We start from the raw sequence: 19,427 nt of genomic DNA, 5'->3' as shown, positions 1-19,427 counted from the left end.
AATGGGGGACAGAAAATCTGAAACCCAAGACAGTTTTCCAGAATACACTTTCTACTCATTTCTAGACCTAAGCACCTCAAAGAAATCAGAGATGCCTGACTGTGATTTATTCTTAAACCAAATGTGAAAATATCTCACATAGTATTGCAAAATACCCTATTCTTTCTGTTGTAAATGAAAATATAACAGAGTAAGTGTAGAGTGAGAAAGACTCGAGTTGGAATCCCAGCTCTGGTACTCAGCTATGTAACTCTATCTGAATCTTGGTTTCCTCACCTCTAAAATGAAAGGGATAGTTCTTTGATTATGTGCTCAAGTCCACTAATCCTTTATTTTGCAATGTCTAATTTACCATTAATCCCACCCAGTGTATTGTTTGTCTCAGGCATTGTAATTTTCATCTCTGGAAGTTCAGTTTCATTATTTTTATATTTTCCACATCTCTACTTAACTTTTTTAACATGCAGACATATAGAATACAGTTATAACAACTATTTTAATGCCTTAGTGTGCTAATTCTAATAACTGTGACAGTACTGGGTGGGTTTCAATTGATTGATTTTTTCTCTGATTATGGGTCATATTTTCCTACTTCTTTGCATGCCTCATAATTGGATGCCAGACATTTTGAAATTTATTGGGTGCTGGGTATTTCTGTATTTAAAAAAAATGTATTGAAGTATAGTTGATTTACAACGTCGTGTTAGTTTCAGGTGTACAACACAGTGACATATACATATAATTATACATATGTATATATAATCTTTTTCAGATTCTTTTCCCTTACAGGTTATTACAAAATATTGAGTATAGTTCCCTGTGCTATACAGTAGATCTTTGTTGGCTATCTATTTGATATATAGTAGTGTGTATACGTTAATCCCAAACTCCTGATTTATCCCTCCCACCACCCTTTCTCCTTTGGTAGCCATAAGTTTGTTTTCTATGTCTTTGAGTCTTTTTCTGTTTTGTAAATAAGTTTGTATCTTTTTCTTCTTTTTTTAGATTCTAAATATAAGCAATATCATACGATATTTTTCTTTCTCTGTCTGGCTTACCTATTCTTGTATTCTTATAAGTACTTTTGAGCTTTTTGGTGCGGGAGGGGAAATGTAGTTAAGTTTACCTGGAAACAGTTTGAGCCCTTCAGATCTTGTCTTTAAGCTCTGTGTGAGGATCAGACACTATTTCTTCTAATCTTTTTCCATTGGTTTTTTTCTCCAAGTTAGGGACAGCGTCTTCTATTTCATAGTCCCCAGAGTCTAGAGCATTACTCTCAAATTTTAACTGATGAATATCATCCTCAAAAATGTGGTATAGGAGAGTATTTATTCTGGGATAAGTGCCCACCACCCCCCGTGATCCCACAGCAGCCTGTAACTCCTCCATCATAGAACTTATTACATCCTCTTGAAATTGCATGTTTGATAGATTTTATGAGAGCAGAGACTGAGTGCATCTCATTCAATGTCATTTCCCTAGTACTGAGTACAGTAGGAATACAAATATTTGTGAATTCTGAACTCTGAATTCTTCAGAAAATGGGTGAGAAAATAGGTCTTTAAACAAGTCACAGAGTTGCAGACCTCTAGAACAAGGAATTATAAATAGTAGACCAGGCCTCAGGAGTCCACCCGACTGTGGGGTTATAGCTGTATCCTTGCAGGTGGGGTTGGGCTAGACCCTTACGGAGCCTGTTTCACATAAAGCCAGCAAACCAAGAGCATAGTGTGGGGTATGTTTGGAGAGGCTTCACACTAGTCCTTCTGTTTAGGGAGGCCTTTATATCAAAGGCCTTGGGACATATCTGAATTCTGTGCAGGACTTCCTTTCCTTCCTTCCACATATATTTTAATGCCTACTGATGCCTGGCACTGGGCCAGAAAGCCTTCAGTTCTGTGTTGCAGGAGATGCTCTTCACACAGTATTCTGTGTCATGGTCTAGAAGGCATTTGATATCATGTGTATCCAAACAGTACGACCAGGCTTCCCATCTTGCCTGCTATGTAAAGATCAATGAAAAGCATCTATCTGCTTTTGACTATCTGGTTATATCCATCTATCTAAACTTGCTGTAAATTACATCCAACAAATATCTTAGAATGCCTACTCTGTTACAGGCATGCCAGTTACCACTGGGACTGGTCATTGGAAAAGCCCTTTGGCAACAGGAAAAGCACCCTCAGGGTGACCTAAGGATGGAGAATTATTCAGTTTCTGAGCACTGGATCTCCCTTTTTACAAAACTTTCTCTCCATCTTCTGCCATCACATTCATAGTACAGCTCATCTTATGGCTTGAGCACAAAGGTGAGATGGGACAAACTCACAACAGTGCGGGAAGTGAACTCATTCCATTAGCTGATTGGTTCATTCATCAGTTCAATATTTATTGCACACCTTATGTGGGTCAGACACCATGTTGAATGTTGGTAGTATATGAACTAGTGCAAAGACTAGCAGATACAGTCTTTGTCCTTAATGAATTCACCATCCAACGGTGGAAGCAAGTGAATGAACATCTACAATAATATGAGTGATAGATGGTAAGGTAGAAGAATACATAGGCCAATATCTAATTTCTTGAGGAGCCATAAATTCTCTGAGAGAAATGGTGTTTGTCTTTCATAGCTCCTAACAACATGATCTGTAGAGGGTGAGTACTCATAAAGAGTCAAAAGGCCTAGATTCTGGTCCCAGTTCTGTCTTTGACTAGCTGTCTATCCTTTATGTTAGTCAGTTCAGCTTTCTGAGCCTCAGTTTCCTCATCTGTAATGTGTGACGGACACTAGTCCTGCTTACCTCAGTGGGTTATTGTGAAGATCAATGGTCATGAGAGTGATTTTTAAATTAATTGTAAAGATCTCTATGAAATAAAATATGCAATCGTAAGTTACATTCTTAAATGTTCTTTTGAATTTTAAAAGATGTTGTTCAACACTTCAGTAAGTGCTGAATAATCCTTCTCTTAAAAGAAAAAAAAGGAAAGGAAGGAAGGAAGAAGGAAAGAAAGAAAGGAAGGAAGGAAGGAAGGAAGGAAGGAAGGAAGGAAGGAAGAAGGAAAGAAAGAAAGAAAGAAAACCAGCAGGTAAGGGTCACTGTTGCCACCTTCACAGTTCAAAGTAGGTCTGACTTGATCTTTTCAGCACACTAGATATTTACTATTATCCCCGTTTTACAAATTAGAGAAGTGAGGCGCCAAAGAATTTATGCAAGAGCACGGTCTCTTCAAAACCCAAGCCTGGGTTACTTGCCAAGGTCTTTACAAGTCAACAAAAGTCAAAAGGACCAAGCCACACGGTTCCGCAGCATCTTTTTCACTGAAAGCCCCGCTTCACTGAAAGCCCCGCTGAGCGTGGGAAGGGCTGGCCGAGGCTTCGACTCCGCCCCGTGACGCATAGGACCCCGCCTTCAGGCCCTCCACCTCTCGCGGGATCTCTCGAGAAGACGGCCGGGGTCAGGTTCCATCATGGCGGCTGAAGAGGCGGATGTGGATATCGAAGGGGACGTGGTGCCAGCGGCGGCACAGTCTGGGTGAGGCGTAGAGACTGGGTCTTGCAGAGACGAGGAGGGGCGCAGATGTGAGGAGGGTATTCTAGAAAGGCCGCGGTTCCGGCAGGGGCCAGGGGAGCGGAAGACCATCCGCTGGGCCAGGGTCTCCTAGCGGCGAGGGAGACGCCTCGCCCATCCCGCTTGCGGGCTCCTCCTGAGCCCAGGGTGCGGGTACCGGAGGCTAGTGACCGACGGCCCTTTAACCTTTTACCGGCATGCCGTGAGGGCGCCGGCCGCGCCTAGCACGTTGTCCACTCTTCAGCAATTAGATTCCTTCTTCCATTACTGCCACCGCCCAACCATAACTAGAACAAGGGCGGCCCCTGGACAGTACCCGAGCTTAGGAGTCTTGTTCCATCGCTTGCAGGCCGTGTGACCTTGGGCGTGTCGTTTTATCCCTACCGGCCACCGGTTACCTTTTCCATGTAGGGATAGTTATGAAAAACTTCCCGAGAAGCAGCGTGACTTGAAGGAAAGGGGCTGGACTTCAGAGTTGGACAGCTCTGGGTTGACCCTGCCAGTTACTAGCAGTGTGACCTTGGGCCTCACCTCATGTGTTAGCTGACAATCATGTTATGTACCTCATACGGTTATTGTGAAGATAAAATGAAATAATTATGGGATGTGCTCTAGCACAAGGTAGGGGCTCTGTAAATGTTGTGTTCTTTACCATCCCATCAGGGATAGTATTTTGAGGACCCAGTGAGGGGGTCATAATTTATTTACCAGTTCCTGCAGAGCAGGCCAGTGTGATTTTAAACAGCATCCTCCAGCTTGAGACATCTAGCTGTTTGACTCCTCGCTTGCAGAGAGAGAAGTTGATACATGCCATTTTAAAAATGTGCTTTCAGAATCTTCTTTTAGTAATGGAAGAGGCCTAGACTGGTCAGGAATCAGAAGACCTCAATTCTAAACTCAGCCATCTATGTTGCTTGTAACTATGGACAACTTCATTAGCAGTCTCTAGGTTGAACCATGTAAAACTGCCAATCTTAGACCATTTTTGACCTATAAAATAGCAATTTCACATGGTCCAACCTGATAATAGCGCCTCTGTAAATTGTGGAGAAGAGTACTAACCCTGCTCATGAGGCACCAAGATAGTGGGTTTAAAGTTCATTTAGTCATTCTCTCTCAAATCTTCAGACGAAGCAGCCTGAGTCTGTACAAACGAATGGGAAGCCTTTAATAACAATCATTGTTCACATTTGCGTAGATCAAGATAATCTTGATCAAGTGCTGTTACATGCATGATTTGATTTACTTTTCACAATAAGTGTGTGAAATAAATGGGAGGGATTCTTATCTGCAGTCCAGAGAGAAGTGAGCTGGCCTTGGAAACACTAAAGATCATCTGAGAGCGTTGGCTTTACCCGATCATCTGAGAGCATTGGCTTTACCCCTTTCCATGGGTTCTTCTTTATTTTTCTGATCGTGTTTTATTTCTCTTTTTCCTTTTTCTTTCCTTTCTCATTATTCTGCTGAGCCTTAAGTCTGCTGGTGGCACCTGTAATCATATTAGTCTCAGGCAACCAATAACAGATTACTGGTTCCTGATGGTCAGAGCCATTGCCTTACACAATTCCACAGAGCATCATTAACATTATATTCTGGTGAAAGTTGCTCCTTGGTGTTGGGGGCTCTGATCATATGGCATTTGGTGTGAGCGAACACTTAGTTGCCCCTCTGAATTGTGTAGTTACAGCTGATTATAACATCTGTGGAACCCTTGAGGATTAAGTGAAAACACTTTTAAGTCCTTGCTAAGTGCTGGTTACCAAAGTTAGAAGATGACGTTGAAATGTTTTGGTTTCCCTTCTTTGTCATCCTCCATTTCTTCTGCTTATTCTTTAAATCATAATGTTCCAAGGGATTTTTGTCGTAAGACTTCTCACTAACCACACAGTCCCATCTCTCAAGACTTAAATTTCTGTTAAGTTGGACCATATGAAATTTTCCCAACGTTCCACCATTTTTGACTTACAAAAACAACAGTTTCTTAAGTTCCACCCAATACATGCTGATGTTTCCCAAATCTCTTTCCTGAGCTTCACATCCATTTATCCAATTCTCTGAATCTTTTTGCCCTTGGACTTGCCACAAGCACCTCAGCTTCACTTTATAGAAACTTTCCTTACCCAACCTGCCTCTCCAAGTTCCCCAGTTCGATGAGTGGCACCATCCACCTAGTCATGCAAGGCACAGACCTAGATTTTATCCCTTTTCCTTACCTCTCTCCTTCTATCAGAGTCTGTTGATTCTGAGTATCCTCTCAAATGTGATCACTTCTTCCTGTTCACAGTTTGTTCTTTAGGTCTGAATTACTGTCACCTCTCTCTAGTATCTATATAATCACTCCGTCTTAACCACTTTCTTGTCTCTTTGACCCCCTTCTAGTCTTTTCTGAAGTTAGAGCAGTCTTTTCTTACATCCAGATCTTATCATGTTATTCCCTTCAGTCCTCAATTAGCTTTATGATAAAATCTTTATTCCTTAACTCCTTGAGACCTGTGTGATCCATGCCCCACCTATCTTGTTCATTCAGTCATTCAGCGAATATTGATTATCTTTTATATGCCAAGCCCTGGGTATATAGCAGTCATCCAAACTAAGTACTTGCTCTCATGGAGCTAACATTCTTATTGGGTGAGACAGACAATAAACCTTATATATATGCCAGATGGAGAGAAACCTGTAGATAGGTTTTTGCAGTCTAAGAGGTACAAATTCTTTACACTAGACTGAGAAAAGTCAGTAACTAGGAAACTTTATAACCTCAAAACGTACAGAAGCAAATATTAAATTTAATTATATCACAGATTGGGCCTCCTCAAACTTAACTGTTCAGGCTTTTTCCATATGAAGTGAACAGGGTGACTTTAGAAACTTCTAATTAGTGAAAAGAGTGAGAATTCAAGTTTAATCCCCCATGAACATAGAAAAGCCCCCAAGTAACCCAAGTTAATTTTTTTTTATGTGAGTTGTTACTAAAGCATCACATTTCTTATCTCTTCACTGTACTGTCCTCCTTTGAGTATTTTCTTTTGGTTCTTCTATCTGTTCTGGCTTTTTCTTCATTTTGAGGGTGGTACTGTTGATGGGTGGCTTCTATGCTTCAGATATAACTAAAAGAATTAATTGTAAAGTTGAATTCCTGTATACACATGCATATTCATCAAAAGAAATCTGAAGTGTTGGTTCATAGCCACAGAATATGTTGTAGTTGCTGTTTGGAGGTATTTTTTCCCTCATGAAGTTGTTTATTGGGAGAAGGAGAAGTCTGATATTTAGCAATTGAAATAGGGTGGCTTAAAGCCACTATATATTTCACAGGCCAAAGGTAGAGCAGGCATCTGCAATGTTAAATCTGTTAAGGGGGGAAAGGAACTAAATATTTGCTTAACATCTGAAACCTCCCAGTCACTGTGCTCTGTAAATTATGTTAATTAACTGGTATAATCTCACTTTCATACCCATTTTCTTAATTATTACAGAAGTGATGAAAATACAGCATCTGTTTTACAAGACCACTATCTTGACTCATCGTGGAGAACTGAGAATGGTCTTATTGTAAGTATTTTATGGGAATATCAGGTGCATTAAGCCATTACTCAGTACCCAGAGTACCTCTTTTTTTTTTTTTTTTTAAACTTGGTGCTAGTTCTCAGCAGTCACAGAGGTAATATATTGAAACCTTTCTCCTTAAAAATAGAAGGAATTTATTCTTTCTTCTTTTGACTTTGAAAAAATGGCCTTTTAGGAATCAACTTAGGAGCCAGTTAGATTTAGGTATGAATCATTGCTCTACCACTTACCAGATTTGTGAACCTTAGTTTCTTCATCTAAAAAATCGGGATCATTGCATGCTTCGTTTCTTCATTTAACAGTTATTTATCAAGTACATACTATGTGCCAGACACTAGGCCAAGTTTGGGGGATACACCTGTAATCAAGACAGACATGGTTCTGCTCTCAAGGAGCTTATATTCTAAAGGGAAGTCAGGTGGTAAACAAGTAGACTAATTATAGATCGTGAAGGACATAAGCAAGATGCTGACTGAGAGTTACAGGGTGGGGAATCTACTTTAGATAAAGTTGGTGAGGGAAACTGAGGAGGTGACATTTAAGTTGAAAACAATAGATATGTGAAGAATTGATGAAAAATATTCTAGGCAGAAAGAATAGCAGCACAAAGGCTCTGGTTGAAACCCAGTGTCTAGAATATAGTGGGAAAGGGGAGGGGATGACAGCTGTGACAAGGTTGGAAAGGCAAATGAGGGGAATCAAAGAGACTAGTTAGGAAACATTTGTAGGAATCTAAGCACGATTTGGTGGTGGCTTGGCCTAAGGTTGTGGTAGAAGTTGACAGATTTGAATTATGTTTTGGAGGTGGAACTGCTTGGTAAATTGGGTGCGGGGATTGAGGAAAAAGGAAAGAATCCAGGATGATTCCTGGGTTTCTAGCTGGAATAGCTTGGTGACTAGTAGTACTGTTTACAAAATTGGGAAGGCAGGGGGAGAAGCAGGTGAATGTATGTTATGGTGAGTTTTATTTTGAATATGTTAAGTTTAAGAAACCTATTAGAGGGGCTTCCCTGGTGGCACAGTGGTTAAGAATCCGCCTGCCAATGCAGGGGACACGGGTTCGAGCCCCGGTCTGGGAAGATCCCACATGCTGCGGAGCAACTAAGCCCATGCACCCAAACTACTGAGCCTGCACTCTAGAGCCCACGAGCCACAACTGCTGAGCCCACATGCCACAATCACTGAAGCCCATGAGCCTAGAGCCTGTGTTCTGCAACAAGAGAAGCCACTGCAGTGAGAAGCCCACACACCGCAATGAAGACCCAACACAGCCAAAAATAAAAAAATTAAATAAATTTATTTTTTTAAAAAAGAAGCCTATTAGAAATCCAAGTGGAAATTCTGAGTGAGCGGTTAGTTATAACAGTCTAAATAGAGCTTGGAGAAGAGACCTGGCCTGAAAATATTTAAGTTTTGAGAGTTAAAAAAGAGTATGATTATTTAAGGAGAGGTTGTGGCTTAAGGGAAATAAAGAATTGTGGTGAGTTTTGGGAATAGGTGAAGTATCTAGCAAAATGCCTAATACGTAAAAGTTCCTCATACAGGATAGCCATCATTACTTTATCATGGGTAGGAGCCTGAGCCTTGGAATCCAAGGCTCAAGTCTCTTCTCTCCTGCTTGAAATGTCAGTGAATGCCTTTATGGATGCATCTGTGAAGAAGTAATGCCTATCTCATAGCATTATTGTGGGCATCAAAGATATGTCTGTGTGCTCAGTAAATGGTAGCTTTATTATTTGTAATCATTGTATTGTGTATTTTTATTTAACAAAACAGAAGATAATTTCAAAAAGCAGTAAATAAAGAAATTTATTCTTCCTTTTTTTAATAGCCTTGGACTCTGGATAGCACCATCAGTGAAGAGAACAGAGCTGTCATTGAGAAAATGTTGTTGGAAGAAGAGTATCCTTTAATGATTATGAGGAAAGTAAAGATTTCAGGGTTAAAAATCCATAAATGCAAAACTTACAGAAGAGACCACTGTTACTAGATAGTATATAACTGCTAGTATATAATGTGTTACCTGCCTATTCTGTTTTACCACTAAGTCTGAGATCTGACTCACTATTTTTGAGTTTCTGTTGTCAACCAACTCTTTATACTATCTTAATATTGAGTAGAAATTATAGAGTGTTTCATGTTTTAACTTTTTTTGGCCACGCCACGCAGCATGTGGGATCTTAGTTCCCTGACCAGGGATCGAACCTGTGCCCCCTGCAGTGGAAGCATGGAGTCCTAACCCCTGGACCGCCAGGGAATTCCCTGTAGAGTGTTTTAAATCAGCTAGAATCTTTAGTCGAAGTCCAAATCATTCAGTCTAAACCTCCATTTTCAGTTATATGAGACGTGAATTTGTCCAAGGACATAGAATTAAAATATGTAAAAGTTCTCACTTCTTACTCTACCGATTTACAGGTGTTAATGGGAGCAATCCAAGTAAAAAGCATAAAACTATAGAATGAAGATTTTTTGCACCAGAAGTTGTAGGTCCTTATTCACAGTTCAGCCACTGGCTTCTTGTCCTTATTTCTTTCATCTATTTGTGACATTTGCAACTTAACTTTTTTAGGACTCCATTTTTTATATGTAAAATGAAAGGATTGAACAAAAAGATTTCTGATTAATAAAGGTTATTAATACTACTCTAATAGTAGTGAGTGGTTTATTTTCAACTCACCTGTGTTTCATGGATTTTTATCTCCTCTTTAAGCCAGAATATCCTTTTTATTACCATTTATTGCTACATTGTTTTCGGGGTGTCTTTGTACCTTTAATTATCATAGGTTAGCCCTTTCTAGGCTTTCTTACTCTCTAACTCTCCCCAAACATTACAGTTATAGCCCAGATCATTGCTTTTCAGTAGAAAAATAGTGCAAGTCACATATCATTTACAGTTTCTAGTAGCCACATAATTGTAATAACATTTTATTTAACCCAGTATATTTAAAATATTGTTTCAACATTTAATCACTATATAAACATTATTGAGATGTTTTGCATTCTTTGTTTTATACTCTTTGAAATCCAGTGTGTATTTTATACTTACAGTACATCTCAGTTTGTACTAACCACATTTCACGTACTCAGTAGCTACGCATGTGGCTATTGGCTAATACGTTGAACAGTGCCATTCTAGATTAATGAATATTTAAGTAGTCACTCGTTCATTTCCAGATTTGGAAACAAAATAATGAGAATAAAAGCTATGTGAGCTCTTGGAGGACAGGGTTAATGTTTTCTCTCTTTGTCCTCAGCACCTGGTACCTAGCATAGTGCCTCATGTACACAATACATGTACACAAAATACAATATTTGTTAAGTGAAGAATATCTCAGACTAATCTAAAGTATTGCAGTATAGGCTAGGTTTAAAAAGTCTGAGAGGGAGACTCTCTGGTAAATTTGACCCAAGCGTTTGTTATTTTTATTAGGATAGAGAGCAACCCTAAAGTCTTCTCTGTTACTTTCAGAAATATGAAAGCAAATACTCCTAAATTACCCTGGACAACCAATCAGATTCATCTGTTACATTCTCCATGTGTTTTAGGAAAAAAGATTTAAATAAAACATTGAGGATATATCTTCTCTTAGCCACTAAATAAGGAAGAGAAACTAACTTTTATGTAGCACACATTTTGTGCAGGTACTGTGTCATGTGTGACTTCACATGTAATATTTAATCCATATAACAACCCTGTGAGGTATAAACATTTTTGTCATAATTTTTGCAGACCTGGTTTAGCTAGAATTCAAGTGTGACTTTCACAAGTATGTGAGTGCCTGCTTTAAGTTGCATAAAAATTACAGGACTTTATTATTTTTTTAAAAGTTCCTTAATAATTATACAGGTATTATTTATCCAAAAAGTCACTTCCAGGAAAATTCTGGCTTGATCAAAAGGAAGATGATAAAAAATACATGAAGAGGTAAAATCAATTTATAATACTTTCAAAAGTCTGAATTGTATTTTTAAAAACTTCTTCACAAGCTTCCTTATTTTCTTTTTTCATGTGGTGCAGTCTGCAGAAACCAGCAAAAATCATGTATGTACTTATGTTTTATATTTTAAAATCTTTTTGATTAGTTAAAAGTTATGGAAAAATTAAGCAAAAAGTTATAGCTGACCTGTAGAAAAGCCCTCTTGACCTTGGGTTATACAAAAATATAAAGTCAAAATTTCTTGTACAGATGTTGGAATGTCACAAGATAATTTTATTATTGTTATTTATTTGTCGGAATTTTTTTAGGGCCCTACAAAAAGGTGGTTTTCTAGGGATTTGTGGGGAACATTTTTATAAAGCTGCCCTTTAATATGTTAGGAATTGACTTGATTCCTGTTGCCCTGTCAGTTAGTTTTCAGTCGTTTCAAACAAAAATTTAAATTGAATTTGTGGCTTTCAAAAATTATCTAGAGAGATTAAGCATTAACTGTTTTATAAACACCCTTTCCCTACAATTGAAGAAAGTTTGATGTTATTTAGTGTTTCTAAACTTCCATGTTTATAATCCCTTAGAGGGTAGATTTCCAATTACCAACAGTTTGAGCCCTGAGCAGACTTTGGCTTTTGCATTTTGCTGAACAAACAACAGAAACCAAATAAAGTCAATGAAAAGATTAATGGTTTGCTTGAATTAAATTAATGAGTTTTATCACTTTTTAATTTCTTAATGTCCTGCATTTCAAAAGCAATAAATGTAATGTCATAGTATTTTTACCTGTTTTCTGGCTTGATATTTACATAGATTTACATAGAAGAATAAGAGAGATGATATTTCTGGAGCCAATTTAAACTCTGACATGCCAGTTGACAAGCCAATTTAAACTCTGGATTTGGAAATATATTAACATCTGCTGCTTTGTGTCCAGTCTGAGGAAGCCTATTTGTTATCACATTGACTTCCTTTGATGTCTTTTAGTATTATCTTCACTCAGACCCAAGGATTATGTTTTTGGGGGCTCCTATCATCCTGAGCTAGAGAAGTATACAAGACAGGGCAAATCTGTTCCCCCAGGTGGAGACTGCAGCCTTCTTCTTCTCTTTTTAATTCTTAGACTCAAAGTATTAAATTTAGCCCATGGCTATGTATAACCTTTGACTGCATAAATATGGAATGTTCCATTTCAGAATTTTTTTTTGCAACTCCTCTTTTTCCCCTCAGGGTACACTCTCCTACAAAACCAGCCAGTTACTCAGTAAAGTGGACGATAGAAGAAAAAGAGCTGTTTGAACAAGGGCTGGTAAATAGAGCAATTTTTAATTTATAGTAAAGTAATTCTAGAAGCAAATATTGATAGAATTATAAGGTTAAATTAATTTATAGAGACTGGAAATTTCTTTCTAATTACAGTGATCATAGTTTTTCTGTAGTTAGAGTGATGTTTGTAGTATAATATAAGTGAATTCCTTTTAACTCATACCTAAGTAAATAAAATATTAAAATAGATTTGGATCATTATTGATTTTCACCCCTTTTTTGTATTAATAAAATCCAAGAAATTGTACTATATCTGCATACGTGACACCAACTACCTGGATTAAAAGGCAAAATTATTTGGTTACCTGATCTTTTCTCTAGGGAAAAAACATGTATATTTGGAACCGTCTGGGTGATCAGCTGAGTTTTTTTTTTAATTCAGATATTTGGCATTGTGCACACAGTCTAAATATTTTAGTGGGTGTAATTAAAGACCAGAAACATTATTTTTGCATGAGTGTTTCACTGAGATCTATTTAAACGTCCACAGTTGCATAATGGAAAAATATGTACATAAGTTTCTGATTATGAGAAAACTCCGTAATATAATGAAGCTTAGCAAAACATGCAGGAATTTTTTTTAACTGTCAATAGTAGATTATATCTTTTTCTTACATGTTACCCAGTATTGTACTAATTAATTTTGAAATTATATATATTTATATATTATATATATAGAATATTTATGTAATATGTAGGATTCATGAATGCAAATTGAAACATCATTGTTAATATTTCTGCAGATGACGGGAAATAAAATGTGTTTGTATTTTTGTAGTTAACATCACCATGACATCTATGTTCTGTGATGTTTTATATAAATACATAAACTATTTTGAGGGTTTTATCTCCTGAGATTTTTCTCCTGTACTGTTGATGTTTTTTATATTGGTATTTTAGTCTGTTGCATGATTATCATTTATATAATCTAATTAACTAGTCATTTATTTAAGATTGCTGACAACTTTGGTGTTTTGTTCATTACCAAAGATCAGAACACACACACACACCCATACACACACACGGGTTGTGAATTTTTAGGTTATTGTTGACTTTGGTGGTAGTTATAAAGGCTGTATCTGCATGGTTCAAAATTCAAATGGTACGTAAAGTTGTAGGGTGTTAAGTCTCCCTCTGACTCCTGTCTCAACCTTTAGTTCTCTTTGCCTCAGGTAACCATTGTCATCTGTTCTTGTATATCCTTCCAGAGATACTTTGTCCCTGTAAAAGCAAGTGTCTATTTATTTAGGTACATATGTAGATATCTATATCTTTATCTACCTATCTATCTATATACATAGATATTTTAAACCTAGAATATTTTCCCACAAAAATACATGGAACCATTGGTTGTATTCCCAGCTTTTTAACCTATTAGTATCATTTGTTTATAGACTGAATTCTGTCAGGCTTGAGAGAAGGAAATTATGTGGTGCTGAATGATGAAAGATTTTTCCTTCTCTGTCTTGTCCCTTTGCTCTCTTTTTAAATTGGTAAATGTTTTCTTTGCTCCTCTTGTTAGTGTCCCCTCTCCAATTTTCATAGTGTCCAAGCCCCTGCAATCCTAACTAGTCAAACTTTATCCAAATCCTTCCTGTTTCCAAAAGTGATCCATGCTACCACGTTACCTATCTGCCTTCATCACACAATACAGATAACTAAATCTTCAGTAAGTTGATCTCAGTTAGGTATTAGTTAAGAACAATCTTAAATAATTAATTTATACTTAGTAATCATTTTCTCAGAAGTACTTTCAGTTTTAAGAAATTGTCCATATGTCAGATTTTCTAATGAATACCAGAAATAAGTGTATAAATTAAGGTTTATCATTTAGGTCAGAACTTTGAAGATGATTTATTGCCGTAAGTCATGACTGTCTGACCTGTAAATCTGGCCCTGGAATCAGCTTCTCTGAATTGTTGTGGGGTTTTTTTTTTTTTTTCTTTAAATAGTTTTAAGAATTCTAAGAAAGGATTGTTGAGCTACTTTGAGAAGTAGAGAATATCTTGTGTTGTAGATAATGTAAAGGAGATTTATGTATCAGATGATAGGCTTGATACCTAAAAATTCTGTCTCGCTTTAAAATTATAATGCGTTCCTGTCTGTACTGCAGAACACACCAGAGCTCCCTCAAGTTCTCAGTTTTTCCCTGCACAGCTTCAGTATAAGTAGGTATACAGCCTTTGACAGTGGAGGGGTGTAGGGAGATGTTGGTTGCAGGTCGCTTCATTTGTGATTCACTCTTGTAAGTCAGTTTACTGTGATATCTGTATAGTGTAAAAGTATCTGCTATGGAACATGTAATAGTTACTGTAACAGATGGAATCTGGGTAAAAAAAAAAATATTTTGAAATTAGTGTCAGAACATATTCAGTTGATTCTACAATTGGAAAATATAACCTGCCTCCCTTTTAGGCACTTTTTTTTAAGTTATCTTAAATTTGGAACATCATAATGTACACTACTAATACATAATGTTAGGAATACATAGAAGTGATGGGTCTTCATTTAGGTAGCTATAAAAAAAAAATTTCTAAATCATTTTGGTCTGTTTTCAGATGTCAAGATTTGAAAAGAAGAATGTGGGCTTTGACTTAACTGTATTGCACGTGAGGCTTCATTGTGTGCTTTAGAAAATAAATAAAGATAGGGTTGTTTTTTTTTTAATATGGCAGTAGTTTGGAATATTAAGTAAGCTAATCAAAAGCTATTTCTTTTCCATTTTGATAACATAGGCTAAATTTGGCCGAAGGTGGACCAAAATTGCAAAGCTAGTTGGAAGTCGCAGTGTTTTACAAGTGAAGAGTTATGCCAGACAGTACTTTAAAAATAAGGTAAGCAGAATATAAATACCCTAGTGATAATATTTTAAATAAATAAAATTAATAAGCAGAAATACTTCTTTAATTCAAGCATTAAAGTCTTAATGTTCAAAGTTTTTATAGTGAAAGTACTTATACCCATAAAGTACCCTATAAATGTTTGTCTTCAAAAATCTCAAAGCATATATTGAATGTATTGAGTGTTGCTATTAAATAGGCATTATTATTTTACTCCACTTAATTTCATGCAGTTAAATAGGACAAAATATTAATTGCTCAAAAACATCCTATAAAGCAAATAATATTCCAAAGAGAAAACCTTAGAAGTCATTGTTTCCTGGAAATTTAAATTTCTTTTCAAATATTTGCATTAAACTTTTAAGAATGATTAGAACTTAGGGGCCAAAAATGCTAACATGATTCTGAAATCTTTTTAATAGCAATGAAACTTGTACAATTATTATGAAGAATTGTCTGAAAACTTTAATAAATTGCAGTGTTCAGAAATGTAGTTATGGTCTAGTTCCTTAGTCTTTCAAGTAATTTGTGCTATATTCAACCATGTAGTTTTGATACTTAGAATTTTTCTAATATGTTCTGCTTGAGTTCTCGAAACATAATTATATAGAATTTGAAAGTATCTTAAGTGAAATTTGGTGTTTTAATGTAAATAGGGTTGGCCCTTAAGTGAAATTCGGTGTTTTAATGTAAATAGATAAGGTTGACTGTTTACTTTTTTTTTTTTTTTTTTTTTGCGGTACGCGGGCCTCTCACTGCTGTGGCCTCTCCCGTTGCGGAGCACAGGCTCCGGACGTGCAGGCTCAGCGGCCATGGCTCACAGGCCCAGCCACTCCGCGGCATGTGGGATCCTCCCAGACCGGGGCACGAACCCGTGTCCCCTGCATCAGCAGGCGGACTCTCAACCACTGCGCCACCAGGGAAGCCCTGCATTTTCTTTTAATGTAAATAGGATTTGAACTGAGCAGGTCCACTTCTATGTGGATTTTTTTCAATAGTAAATACTGTAGCACTGCACAATCTGCTGGTGCGGAATTGCAGATGTGGAAGAACTGGAGATGGTGAGGAACCGCGTATACGGAGGGCCAACTATAAGTTATATGCAGATTTTCAACTGTGTGGACGGTTGGCACCCCTAACCCTCTTGTTGTTCAAGGGTCAGCTGTAATGGGGTTTACCCTGTATACAAGATTTATCTAACTTAGTGTCATTTGGGCACAGGAAGTAAGTAATGGAATGGATTCATTGTAAATCAGTCATCTACTACCTCTTTTAATCAGCAAAAGTATTTTCAAGACAGCCTGCTAAGGTTAAGGTATTATGGAACAGAATAAGCCTAATTTAGTTATTCTTTTTTTTTTTTTTTAATAAATTTATTTATTTATTTTTGGCTGTGTTGGGTCTTCGTTTCTGTGCGAGGGCTTTCTCCAGTTGCGGCGAGCGGGGGCCACTCTTCATCGCGGTGCGCAGGCCTCTCACTGTCGCGGCCTCTTGTTGCGGAGCACAGGCTCCAGGCGCGCATGCTCAGTAGTTGTGGCTCACGGGCCTAGTTGCTCCGCGGCATGTGGGATCCTCCCAGACCAGGGCTCGAACCCTTGTCCCCTGCATTGGCAGGCAGATTCTCAACCACTGCCACCAGGGAAGCCCCTGATTTATTGTTACTCCTGTGCTCCTCAGACTAGAATGTGCGGGGCATCTTGTAGTGTCAGTTTTACTCAAAGGCTTGAGGTGAAAGGGTACATTTTAATATTAAAAGAAACAATATATAATGAAATATAATGCAAAATTTTATCTAAATTCTTAAGCTAAAAACTGGAGACTTCAAATAAATAGCAAGGTTGTTAAAGGCTATTTCAGGCTAAATGTCCAAATCTCCTTTTCCCTCCTGCTACCTTTTCCTTCTCCTCTACATAGTAAGCCAGTTAACCTCAAATATGACATCCTGGGAGTCTATTGTGATAAAGGATCTAGAAATAATCTCTCTTTGGAAGCTGTCATCCCTTGGGTATATCAGTCGTACAAGATTTTTCAAAAACTCTATATGTAACAAAGGTTTTATTTCAAATCATATATACTCATTGACATTTATTTTCTTTTCCTTATTGCATTACAAGATATTTATGTTTATAATAGCAGATATGATAGATAATTTCATGCCTTAAATTATAAGTTCTATAATATTGGAGCTACATTAAATGAACCTGCAAAAACCAGTTTGTTTCTATTGTCTTTGTATTTAAATAAAAGATGATTTTAATTTACTAAGTGAAGATATGTGAGATAGACTCCTTTAACTAAAGGATTTTTTAGCATTATAAAAAATGATCAGCTGAGGTATCAGACATTCTGAGAAATAAGCCTTTACAAATATCTTAGAGAATACCTTGTATGACGGTTGTTTGGTTCATTCTTTATGGCTGATCTGAGCCAGATTCCTGTTTTAAACTTAATATTGAAAATTAAGTATTGAATAGTAAGTCATGATTATTTGATTAATAAAAATCACCAGACCATGAATGAGTCAAATATATTTATGGAAATTTGAAATGATGATCTTTTACATTTAAAATGCAGTTGTAAACCCTTCAAAGAAAAGAATAGTAAAGGTATAATATACCATTGACGTGTACTCAGTTTAATAATTTTGTATCTATCCTATTTTTTTGTGCCAGTGATTACATTTTAAAATGCTAATATTATGGAGGTTTTATCTTGATTTTTAATAAGGTAAAATCAGATGGTCCAGAGAAGGAAACAGCAAATCAGAAAAACAGCAGTGGTTTTCAGATGAAAAATGAAGCTGAAGGCACAAAGGCATGGACACCATCAGGTTTAAGGGGTCGTGCTGATCCCAACTGGAATGCTGTAAAAATTGAAAAGTTATCTGATGATGAAGAAGTAGACATCACAGATGAGGCAGATGAGTTGACTTTTCAAGCTCCCCAAAAGAATCTTAGCAGTGATCTCTTATTAGATATCTCTAAAAATAAAAGTCATGAAACCAGTAAAGGAGAATTCATTGCTTCTGACAGCCAGGAAGATCCCATTTCTAAATCTTCCAAGGAGTATCTTCAGAATATAAAGCAAGGTGAGAAGGAAACACTTTCAAGCTCAGGAAATACATTTTGGACTGAAAATCACACCACCAGTGACCAAAAATCAGTTGAATTATATGATCAGAAATGGAAAAAACTGATGAAAAACTGTAATAAGCATGATGGAAATGGAATAATAGATGATGCTAGGCAGTTACCTTCTCCAGAGCCTTGTGAAGTTCACAAAGACTTGAGTGATAATGAATTGCTTTTTCATTCTTCCTGCCAAATGGAGGAGGAGAGCCATGAGGAAGAAGAGCTTAAGCCACCAGAACAAGAAATAGAAATTGATAGAAATATCATTCAAGAGGAAGAAAAACAAGCAATTCCTGAGTTTTTTGAGGGACGCCAAGCTAAAACTCCAGAACGCTATTTGAAAATTCGGAATTATATTTTGGACCAGTGGTAAGGAAAAATTGTATTTTTGGTGCTGGTTTAAAGCTTATGATACTCTAGAGTATTTACTTAGGCCTATGCAGAATTTAGTATTTTATATTCCTAGTGTTCCAGAGAGCTGTAACATATTATATATTTCAATAGGCAAAACTTACAATTTCTCATAATGAAATCTTTTGAAAGTTTTGGTAAATATTGTCATCTATAGCTATCTTAACCCATCTGTCTGTTCTTTAAGAGTCTGTGGTCCTAGAAGAAAAGGGATAGATGATTGCCTTAAGAAGCGGTTTCTTAGGACAATGTTAGGAAGATATAGAAAACACTAACTGCATGGGAAAAGGGGGAGAATGTCTTAGTTTATGATGTACTTTGAGGTACAAGGAGAGGAAACCTTGGTGACAGGATAGTATCATTAAATGTGGCTAGATTTCAGAAACCATTCTAAATAGCTGCCTTAAATGCTTTCAACTTTGAACTTGTGACATAATGTGTTAATAATTCCTTCATCAGGATATAGGAATTTTTTGATATATTAAGTTTACACTCTAAATTTTCAGTGCCTTTTATTTGAATTATTTACTCAGGGATGGGGAACAAACCAAAAACTTCCCACCTTATTAGCTTAAGTGCTCTGAAAGTTATTTGCATTTTTCATAATAGTTTAATTAAGACATCATCAAACATGCATAATTTTTATTGCTTTAG

General features: G+C 36.9%; 1 protein-coding gene across 2 annotated transcripts in view; it reads left to right on the top strand.

Moving 5' to 3' along the window:
• Positions 1-3,414: 3,414 nt before the first annotated feature.
• Positions 3,415-19,427, top strand: part of MYSM1 (Myb like, SWIRM and MPN domains 1) — a 41,207-nt gene continuing 25,194 nt past the window's right edge. For both annotated transcript variants that reach the window (XM_067726323.1, XM_067726322.1), the window contains exons 1-8: positions 3,415-3,533; positions 7,046-7,121; positions 8,968-9,038; positions 10,984-11,061; positions 11,155-11,178; positions 12,296-12,374; positions 15,127-15,225; positions 17,959-18,731. In XM_067726323.1, the coding sequence (XP_067582424.1) occupies positions 3,469-3,533; positions 7,046-7,121; positions 8,968-9,038; positions 10,984-11,061; positions 11,155-11,178; positions 12,296-12,374; positions 15,127-15,225; positions 17,959-18,731 (1,265 nt within the window). In that variant the 5' untranslated portion in view covers positions 3,415-3,468. The remainder of the gene's footprint in view (positions 3,534-7,045; positions 7,122-8,967; positions 9,039-10,983; positions 11,062-11,154; positions 11,179-12,295; positions 12,375-15,126; positions 15,226-17,958; positions 18,732-19,427) is intronic.

This window comes from Pseudorca crassidens, chromosome 2, assembly GCF_039906515.1.
Source record: "Pseudorca crassidens isolate mPseCra1 chromosome 2, mPseCra1.hap1, whole genome shotgun sequence".
NCBI classification, from domain to species: domain Eukaryota; kingdom Metazoa; phylum Chordata; class Mammalia; order Artiodactyla; family Delphinidae; genus Pseudorca; species Pseudorca crassidens.
The sequence above is the reverse complement of the archived record's forward strand: the minus strand, read 5'-3'. Positions and strand labels throughout refer to the sequence as shown.